A 10596-nucleotide genomic window follows, 5' to 3' on the forward strand; every position below is an offset into this window, starting at 1 on the left:
AAGCGCGGGCCTGCGTTAGAATTGGTCAGATAAAAAGCAGACTGAAGCAAATTTTCCAGTAGGATATTTCTTAAGAAAAAACGGGATGCAGATTTGATGTCACAAATTCCACTCTATGTCAAGCATACCCATATCATGATGCAGCTTCCAACGTGTATGAAAATAAAAACGCACAGATTAGCCCAGTGGTCCTGCGGCAGGGGGTGCTATTGTTCAGCACCTTCAAGGTTTGGTATTAGTAATTAAATATGGTGGCCTGGCGACTCTGAACGAGAATGGCATGCAACAGAACTGCATCACATGTGCTTTGGAGACACATAGCTCAACATAGACTGTCCCAAGTTTGCTGGGAATTGCTGCAATGACAAATGGCCTTAATCACAAATTAGGTATCATAACATTGGGGGGGACGGGGGGGGGACGACATAAAACAAGAAATGTTTTTTGGGCACAGAAAAACATTTTCAAAAATGGGGGTCACTGTCTTGCTGTATTATAAACCCCTGAACAACTAAGCATACACCAAAGAGTAGTGCTGCAAAGTGCTGTGGCAGCCGTTTTGGTAAAGGGTGCCACTCACTCCGCAAGTCACCAACTCTGTAGCCCACAAAAGAGCCCCAGACCATCACACTTCCTCCCTGTTTGATAGTTGGTGTCACACGCTGAGAAACCATCCTTTCATCTACTTAACCGTGTACCAATTGATTAATTGGTCCATAAGACCTTCCAGTCTAGAGTAGTCCATTGGCGGTGCTTCATGGCCTAGACAAGCCTCTTTTTCTTAATTTCCCAACTTAGCAATGGCTTTCTTACTACCACTTCAACCATTGTTAACCTGTGCTTTAAACTGTTGTCCTTTGTGCCGCTTATCATGCAAGCTGTTAACTCTCAGAAACTTGTCTGATTCCATGGTGGCTTTGGATCTGCCAGACCTCTGCCTGACAGTTTCCGAGTGCCTTTTGATAGTGTAAGAAACTGTACTCACTTAATTTCTCTAAAGAGCTACACTTAAGGGTTGTAATGATCTGTCTTTGTTAATTGCCCTTTTCTCACCATTATGATAGTTATATTCTACTTCCTGCAGTGCAGTACTGTTCAAACAATGCTTAAGAGGGTGTAGTAACAGTCTGATCCAACACTGCTTTTAAACAGACAGAGTTTATAAGAAAATCAACAAAAGTTGGGACACCTGTAGGAATTGTTAGCATCAACTTTCAAGAGCTTAATTTACTTCCACTGCTGCAGAACAGCTGTTGGAATAGTTGTTGATCCATTAGTTTCCCTGAAAAGGGCATTTTTTATAACACCAATATTAACAATTTTTCAGATCAGATTTTTCATAACCTAAACAGTTTTTTAACCTCTGGCAATTGACCGTTAATCTTTGTACCATTTCAGGTTATTCACTGGACCTGAACTGCTAAAATGTCAATAAATACTTGAAAAATTGACATTTTCTACGACTTTTGACCGGTAGTTTATGCCTGAGGTAAAATATAACTCAATTATAAGGTTTTAGGCTACCTTCAATGTAGTGGTAGATTGATGGCTAAATCCAGTTATGACACCAAACAACAATTAATCCATTCCTTGTTTTTAATTCCTCTCCTCCACCTTGCAGAAACCAAAAATAATCAATTGAGCATAAAGGCAATGTTAGGTAGGCTTCAGGTTCATACCAGATCCTCACCAAGCACACAGCCACAGTAGCTCTCATTCACTAACGAGGGCTCCCTCATTGGTTCTCAGTTGATGCATTGACAAAAGTGTAAGACATTGTACAAAATCTCTAATGCTTTGTCACCATGTTAATGATCCTTGCTTGTGATTCAGTTTTGGAAACCTTTGGAAGTATACTTTCATATAATCTAAAAGCAATAACAATACAACCGTTACATTTCCACCACCTATAGCATTAGGGTTTACAGAGTCATATTTCTATTACACAGCAATAGTTTACTGTGACCACCTGTTCTAATTAAGTAATGAGCCACAAAAATCTGTGGTATATGGCCAATATAAAACAGCCAAGAGCTGTTAAGGCACACTGCCTTGCTGAATGCCAGGACATAGCACTTAGCTGTTGTATATTATCAATATATGACCAACCCGAGATGCCTTATTACTACATGTATAATGAACCAGTTAACAGACCAATTAGAAAAGTAAAAAAGTATGTGATGAAATATAAGTGGTATACAGTCTCTTATAAACCAGGGATATGAATCCTGAATACTGATAGCCGTGGTATAGGAGACTGTACACCACAAGAATGGCTTCAAATCACTTTTTACTGTTCTAATTGCGTTGGTAACCTGTTTAAGAACAAGGTATCTCAGAGACATTTCCAATATACCAAACCTGTCTAGGAACTCATCGAGAAATCATGCCTAAGAAAAGCTCTTAACTGTGGTGTATTGGCCACATAAAACACTAACTTGTGCCTCATTGCTTACATATACCACAGGTTTCAGCCAATGGCCATTCAGAATTTATACCACCTGGTTTATCATGATAGATCTAGCATCCTCAGACCTTGTGCAATGAAAGGTTGCCAGAACAATGTTGCAAGTGAAACATATGGTCAGATGTAAATGTTAAGTACAAGGCTGTGTTTCTTGAATTCTATAGTAAATGAAAATCTGTTTAGGTTTAGATAGAGTACTTCGCGGTTTTAACTGCTAGAGCCAGTAGACCTCTAAAAAGCAAGATCCTCAGATGTAGGTTTGGCTACAATACATTACAGTACATTATTGGGCTAGTAATTAGCCAAAGATAAAGATTATTTTTGATATGGGATACATGGTCCCTGAATCAAAAGACAGCTAACTTTATAGAAATGTTGAATACATATATTACTGAGATTAGTCATTAAACACATTAATACATTTTACAATCATTAAAATATGCTCAAATAAAAATCTATGGGGTTCCAATGCATCCAACCTAATAAATGAAAAATCATATTTGTAGTGCCTGTTTTGTAAAATGAATTACTACTTAATTTGAAGGGGTTATTGGAAATACAGAAAGACTGTGGATACCTTCAGAGATCTTTCATGAATAATGGTAATGAACACACAATATCATGTCTCTAAGGTGATTAACATTGTCATTCCTTACACCAGACATAATTCATTGCTTTGTACTTAATTAAAAGTCTCTACCAGCCACAAGGCTGTTGTTGAAGATCTGTGTAGCGGCGAACAGCTGAACGACAGCTGGATGTGACAGGGATTTCTTTCACACACAGCAAAGCCACCTAAGCTGATCAGTGGGAATACAAGGCACATTGTGTAGGATTCATTTAGTGTTGGGAAATTTAGTGTCACTTCAGCATTAATAAACACGCTTTTAAGACCAGGGAGGTTGTCTGTGATTTCTACCCAAGGCAGTTAATAGAAAAATGTTTTATCCTTATAGTCAAAATGGGTTATTGGTTATATACAGATATAGAAATGCCACCGGACACCAAATATGATTATTACAGTTTCTAACAAGACAAAATCCTGGAGCATCCGTTATACTCAAAGCAGAGTATTTAGCCCAAAATTTGAGGTGGGAAAACATAGCAAGGAGAATGATTTTTACTTGAATAGAAATAGTAGTACAAATAAATGAATTAATGACCAGAAAAAATGTGGTCAGTCAAATTAGGTAGTATCATTGAGTCATAATGAGCTTTCATCCAACTGTGCCATCTTTCAACTGTGTTGTGATGAAACATTATAAAACCTGGCCAACTTCAACCAGTGTTCATCATACGGGGTCAAATGGTGCCTGGTATTCAACATTCAGGTTGGGATCATGTAAACTTCCCTTTTCCATCTGTAGAGCTGTCTGGTAAGAAATGGCACAATACATGACTAAAAAAAGCACAGAAACAAACATGACAACAAATACTGAACTCAAGGCAGGTTGAATAAAGAAGTACATTTACCATGATCACATAAGAAAAATATGTTCAACGTTAACAAAGAGTGACTGACAAGAGTTTCATATTAGTCCCAGCAACAGAAGAGTATGAGGTATCAGATAAATGAAGTAACTGGTTTTGAAGGCAGATACGGACCTGTTTTTCCCAAACCTGGGACTGGTAAAGTTTGTTGGAATGTGTGAAGTGGCGAAAGTACACTCCCGTTACCAAAAGGGCTACATGATGGTTCTGTCTGGGGTAACATAATCCCTGCTTCGAGTTGCACACCATCTTCAGCCATCCTACTGGCCACCATCATAGGCATAGTCTGCCTTATTATGCATGATCAGTTTGTTGTCCACAAAGTAGAAGCTGTCTGACCGTGTCTCATACGGATGCTCCACCATTAGGCGAACTTTAAAGAAAGGGAGAAAAATGAAGGACTTTCAGTTTTTAATGACTTCATAAGCAAACACAAAACGCCCCAAGAGAAGGAGGGGAACAGAATTACGTAATGAGTGGCACGACTGGTTCTGTATGGATGTGTATAGTATAAACAAGACATGGCCCGCTGTGTTGTGGCCGGTCTGTATTACAGCTTGCAGAGGCACAGAGCTTACTACAAAGTGAAAGGGGTCATTGCAGTATAACAATGCGCTGGCACTGCCAGTGGACTTACTGAGGTCATCTGGGAGCTGGGGAAACTCATAGATGTGTTCACAAGTGTTGCGGCTGTTTGGAATGCAGAATCCAAAGTCAAAGTCAAAGTTCTTGAGAACTTTATCCTGGAAATAATGCCTCTCGATCATGCGAAAATTGTTAACGGGCTGGTCCCCAACTGTGAACTCCACACTGAAAAAGAGAGGGAAGAATGAGAATCTTTTGTAGGGACATGCTGAAAATAACTATGTTGTGACTATAATTAAATGACTACGTTTTATTCATTTGGGAGACTACAGCATAATCCTAGATTTTTTTGACACTGAGGAGGGTATGTTAGGGTCTTGTTTCCAGCCATGTGTTTATCAACCAAGGTGTGTTACGGGTGGTATGCCCTGAACTAGCTCACCTGGTTCAATATGTAAGGACTTGTTAATTAGTTATGTTGATTCAGGTGTGCTAGCTCTGGATTACATCTAATAGAATGGCTGAGGGGTCTCTATGAGGGGGTTGGGAACCACAGAAAAGGATCACACTGAATATAAGCATCCAATAGCGTAACAGTGCTTAAGACTGAAATGTGGAAGCAGGGTGTAGACCACAGTAGCTTTGTGGTTTTTAAACAAAGAGTCTATATCTAATATCTAATAATGATCACTCAAGTTTCCTGGATTATCCATTGACTTACGTCGCACCAACAGTTCTCAGTCTGAGGAAAGCCGGTGTAAATTGATATCTCACAAAGCGCCCAGCACTGGTGTCTCCTTCTCCATTACCATCCTCCTCGTATTCAGGATCTGACGAAGAGAAGATTTCAAATGTAATGGTCAACGTGTCATCTCTGACTTCAACCTAAAATTCAGTCTAGAAAATGTGTGCAAGGACTACACTTACCATTGAGGAAATTACTAGGCTTGTTTGGTTTATCTAAAATAATACTTTAAATAGATTAATAACAGAGCATTTTAATCTGTGCTATTCTGTTCTCATCCTCTCTTTCCCCTATCCAAAGATTTCAAGTGTTGGAGAAAAGTGAAATAGAGGCACAGAGACAGCATGAAGGCAGTCTGTACGAAATTGCACGGGCCTGCCAACTGTGCTAGAAGGAACAAGCAGTCAGAGAGGAGAAACTAACAAGACACCAGTGTTGAATAAAAGTACTTGCTTTCCTCTGTATCCAAACTTCAGACTTCTCAAATGCAGAGGAAAGCAATTTCTATTTAACAAGGAAAAAACCCTTGAAGCGAGAGGTCAGCATGAAAACGTGTGTGAACACACAATACATTAAAAGGTCAGGTCAGAGACATTTTCTTCAACCACACTTAAACATCTGAAAATGCTACCCTAACCTCCAGTTTTAATTATGATTAATTTAGCTACGTAATAAGTTAACTAGCAAATACACATTTGGACTTACTCACTTCTGGCTGTTTTAGTTTTAAAAAACACAGTACATGTCACAAAGCATGTGTGACATGTACTGCTGAGAAGAAGTTGCAAAAAAAAATGATTGTTTAGTTTTAGCATACATTTTTATTTTAGAATACTAGCAAACCGACCACATGCAGCATCAATACAGTAGCTGCATAGTATGGTTCATTGCAATGACATAAAACATGATAAGCAGGTATAGTTTACATTTTTGTGTGCAGTTTATATTATTATTATACTGTTAAATAGAAAATAAATTAGATTGTTGATAAAAAAAATTGTATAAAAATAAACATTTTTACCTGGTTGTTTTTTTATGTCATGCGCATAGAATAAAATATTCTATGTTCTAACCATAAATTCACTGATGTTCCCTTGAAGCCCACTTCACTGTGTTTCCATGGGGATTTTCTTCCCTGTGACTTTTGAACCAGTTTTCTCCCAAATTTTCCCCTCATCTTATTAATCAGCTCCATAATTCAGATAATTAATACCATAATTAAATATCAGTCATATTGCATAGGTCAATTCATTCTGGATAGGCCAGAATGATTTCCTCCCACCCAAGGACAAGATTTAGGTTGTGGCGCTCAAGTTCATCCTCTGCAAAGCTGAGCTGGAGTGACCTGGACCATTCTAAATGTGTGCAATCATAAGGTCATTGAAAATCTGAAATCCATCAGACTTCTTAGCATAAGTTCGGCAAACCAACACCATAACATGCGCAAACAAAATAAAGCGTAGACTTCCCTATAACCTGTTATGTTACACTATAACTAAAACGATAAAATCATATCAAACAGCACAGCCCTACGTTTAGCCTAGGAGAAAGTAGAGATTATTTTTGTTTATTTTGCTTAAGTTATAGGCTAATGATACATGAGCTTCAATGTTATGATTGATGTCTCCTCACCATGAATTGTATGTTTTAATGTCACTCCAAAGTGAACTGAATGGTTTTAAAATGTGTTTTTACAAAGCTTTCAAACTACTACCATAAATGTGATTAACATTTGAAAATCAATTAAAGTTACTGTTTAAATGTAAATCCTGAAATTAAATCATTTACTACCCTAAAAATAATAGTACTGAACCTGCAAACAGTTTTTCTTTTAGTCAGTTGGTCTTCAGAAATCTTCATAAAAACATCTGTCCTTTCAATCAGTTGACTGAACCAGAAATGTTGGCCAATTTTCAAATGCCAACAGCACTCCACAGATATAGACACAGACAAAATGACAACACATTGAAGTATGAAGTATTGAGGAGAAATTTCCACTATAGTTTTGATTTTGTTCATAAATAGTTTTTGGGCTACATTCCAAAGACATGTGGTAAGTTTAGCTTTTCCTGTGTTGACAACACAGCAAAAAGGATGGTCACGCCTATTTCAAATGCCATAGGATAGGTGTGGAAACAAAATGAAAATAGCAACTGAGAGGCCAAGAGATTACAGATTTGAATAGAAAAGGTTTGTATATAACAATAAAAACATTAGAAATTCGTATAAATGATTGATTTACCCTTCAAATGAAATATTTGTCCTTCATTTCAACTAAAATGTTCTCACTTAATTTGGGGCAGTATATATTTAAAAAATAGTCTGAAAACCAGATTTGGTGGGTTTAATCGGGACGTTCACCCTATATAAATGCATCTGGACACAGTAGACACTACATTTTTGTTCTATGTGGCTGCTAGTTCCCAGATCTGTTATTAGATATAAAACAGCAGCGATGAATAAGAGAGAAGACATCTGGTTACTATTCTGAACTTTCTGGTGCACAGAGCTGCTGAGGAAGCACCCAAATCCACACACAACAGAAGAGAAGTCCAATGACTCTAAGACCAGGGTTTCACAGATCATAAGCAAACTCAATCACCCTCATCCAACATCTTCTTACCACTCCTCTCCACTCAAGCCATGACCTAAACCCTTCCATTTTAGGGGGATACACACTCAAATAAATGGCTTTAGCTGTTCTCAGTGTGTGGTCAGTCAATGGCTTCTGTGGCTTTAATTCCCAAAAATAGTTTTATGAGTTAGCCTAACTGTACTAATCATCCAGATGTTGTCTTCCCAGGTAGTGCGACTAAGAAAACAACAAATGTAAACCGTTAGATGGAGGAGTCCATGGTGACAACACACATAACTTTTCAGTCAGCCTTTCGAACGTTCTGCAAAGTAAAATTCAGTTATTTAGCTACTTCAGTTGCGGTCAAAGCTAGACATATCGTTTGTTTTGAAGCACCTCGAGATTTTATGAAACGCGCTAGACGGTCAGGAAATTATTATTCCAGACCCCTCAAGTGGCAAAGCGGTGTGGCAAAAATAAACACATTTAATGTCAGGAACATATATCTGAACTTACCACAGTTGTGAGGTTTGGCGATCTCAAAGAGAACTGTCCCAGTCTCCAGATCTCTAATCTTGAAACGTGTGAAGTCAATATTGTAGACATTGTCCTCAGGTTTACATAGATAATCTGTAAGCAAACTTGTAGTTAACAGCAAGCTCGTACAATCTAGAAATCGGTTGTGTTGACGGATTCCCAGTTCGGCTAGAGAACCTCGAAAGAACTGATTAAGATGTAGATAAAGTAGATAACTACAGGAACTAGTTCACCACGAAATAGTGAGGTAGAGGGGCGATAAATTAGTGATGTCGATGTTGCAGTCCGCCAACTAATCGCCCCTCAACTAGAATGGAGTAACAGGATACAAAACGATTTAACTAACGATATGCAGTGTTGTGATACATTAATTACACATAACGAAGTAATCCAGACGGACTAGCCATCTTAAATACATTAACTTCCTTTAGTATTTTAATACTATTAATAATCAGCTCAAATCCAACCGCTCTATTCACAACGTTACCCCGTGTAACAGCACGCAAACCAAGGACGTCGTCCGGTGTGATGTCTCTTCCTAGCGCCCTGAGCTCTTCCTCTGTAACAACAGGCCGTTGTTGATCAGCTTGATTTCTTCGCGACTTGAGTCTCTTCAACACACCTCCACCGGACTTTCGCTCCCTGGGATTTGCAGCCGGGCCCACATCAGTGTCCGGACCTTTAACAGTGGCTGCCGTCTTGTTTCGAGAGTTAGAGCCATTCATGATTAGTTATCTTGGTTGTTTGTATATTTAGGCGACTGTGTGGATGTCTGTCTGCAAATTGTACTATTCAAGATGGCGAAACGTCTGAACATAGCCGATTGTTATTGGCGGAAAAGACTACGGGGTTGCCATAGTTACCGGTAGTAACGCCGTATGAGTCTCCCTAAAAACACGGCATTTGACCCAAGGTTTCGCTCGAGGGCGGAGCCTTACATCGTGCGTCACTCCACGGTTCTCCTTGAGTTCACAATTGTAAGAACAAATAAAAACACACGTGTAATTCAGCAGCGCTGATTATTTTGAATTCCAATGAAAGAATACTGCACTTAATGGGATTAATGTAAACAATATCAAGCCAATGGAAAAATTATGTATTTTATCAATTACATTTCTGATAAAGTTTAAGTGTGAGCAAGGACTTTGGAAAGTCCTTGCTCACACATTTTTTTTCCATCTTTGGAACATTGCAAAAATCAAATACATTTTCATGGAGAAATTGTGCAGAAGATATAGTGTTATTATGCAAAAATGTAATTAAATGGACTTGCTCATGTATCTCTCTGAATTAGTCCTTCTGTATCAATGAATACACAGAGTCAGTGACCAGTTTAATCAGCAAATGTATTGACAACGTTGTACCACGTACAACTACAAAATAATTTCCTAATCAAAAACCATGGGTCAACAGTGGTATCCATGCCATGCTAAAGGCACAGACTGCAGCATTCAACTCCGGCAGCACGGACAATTGTAAGAAATCCCGGTATGATCTCAGGAAGGCAATAAAACTTCAAAAAGTCAATACAGAGTCAAAGAAGAATCTCTCTACCAGGGCTCCAATACCAGGAACATGTGGAGTGGTCTGAGAACCATCACTGCCTATAAAGGCAAAACAGGTAGTGTGGGGGAAGTGTCGGCTTCTCTCCCAGAGGAACTCTTTCTATGCTCGCTTTGAGAACATCATCCCTGGCATGGATATTCAAATGGACCAGGATAGCTGCCCTTTCCAAATGACCAGGTCAGATGTCTGTAAAGCCCTAAAAAGGATTAACACCTTCAAGGCTCCTGGACCAGATAACATCTCAGGCCATGTTCTCAAGGTCTGTGCTGACCAACTGGCTGATGTATTTACTGATATCTTCAACCTATTGCTATGTCAGTCAGTGATCCCCACCTGCTTCAAAAAGTCCATCATTGTTCTTGTGCCAAAAAAGCAGAAAGCCCTCTGCATGAATGACTACTGCCCTGTAGCACTCACACAAATCATTACGAAGTGCTTTGAGGGGCTAGTTAAAACTCACATCACAGACCCCATGGCGGCAACACCTGACCCGCTACAGTTTGCCTATAGACATAACAGATCCGCAGAGGACGCCATCACTCTGACCCTCCACTCTGCACTCATCTGGACAAAAGGAACACATAGATCAGAATGCTGTTCATTGACTATAGCTCAGCCTTCAAAACCATT

The 10596-nt window shown here is 39.0% G+C and overlaps 1 protein-coding gene across 1 annotated transcript; it reads right to left on the bottom strand.

Annotated features, from left to right (window-relative positions):
- Positions 1-1582: 1582 nt before the first annotated feature.
- Positions 1583-9201, bottom strand: unc119.1 (unc-119 homolog 1). The gene is made up of 5 exons (XM_010876344.3): positions 8888-9201; positions 8380-8493; positions 5265-5373; positions 4596-4768; positions 1583-4331 (listed from the first exon to the last, which is right to left on the bottom strand). Exons 1-5 carry the CDS (start codon positions 9123-9125, stop codon positions 4219-4221), a joined length of 747 nt encoding a protein of 248 aa, XP_010874646.1. The 5' UTR covers positions 9126-9201; the 3' UTR covers positions 1583-4218.
- Between the last annotated feature and the right edge of the window lie 1395 nt (positions 9202-10596).

The sequence above is a fragment of the Esox lucius genome, chromosome 13 (assembly GCF_011004845.1).
Source record: "Esox lucius isolate fEsoLuc1 chromosome 13, fEsoLuc1.pri, whole genome shotgun sequence".
Taxonomy (NCBI): Eukaryota; Metazoa; Chordata; class Actinopteri; order Esociformes; family Esocidae; genus Esox; species Esox lucius.

What these genes read in the sequence shown, in the direction of transcription:
- unc119.1 (XM_010876344.3), bottom strand. Translation starts at nt 9,125, where the DNA reads ATGAATGGCTCTAACTCTCGAAACAAGACGGCAGCCACTGTTAAAGGT. An exon ending in CGCCAAACCTCACAACTGTG is followed by an intron (nt 5,374 to 8,379) that starts GTAAGTTCAGAT and finishes TCTCTTCGTCAG; the next exon opens with ATCCTGAATACGAGGAGGAT. An exon ending in CCAGCTCCCAGATGACCTCA is followed by an intron (nt 4,332 to 4,595) that starts GTAAGTCCACTG and finishes CTTTCTTTAAAG; the next exon opens with TTCGCCTAATGGTGGAGCAT.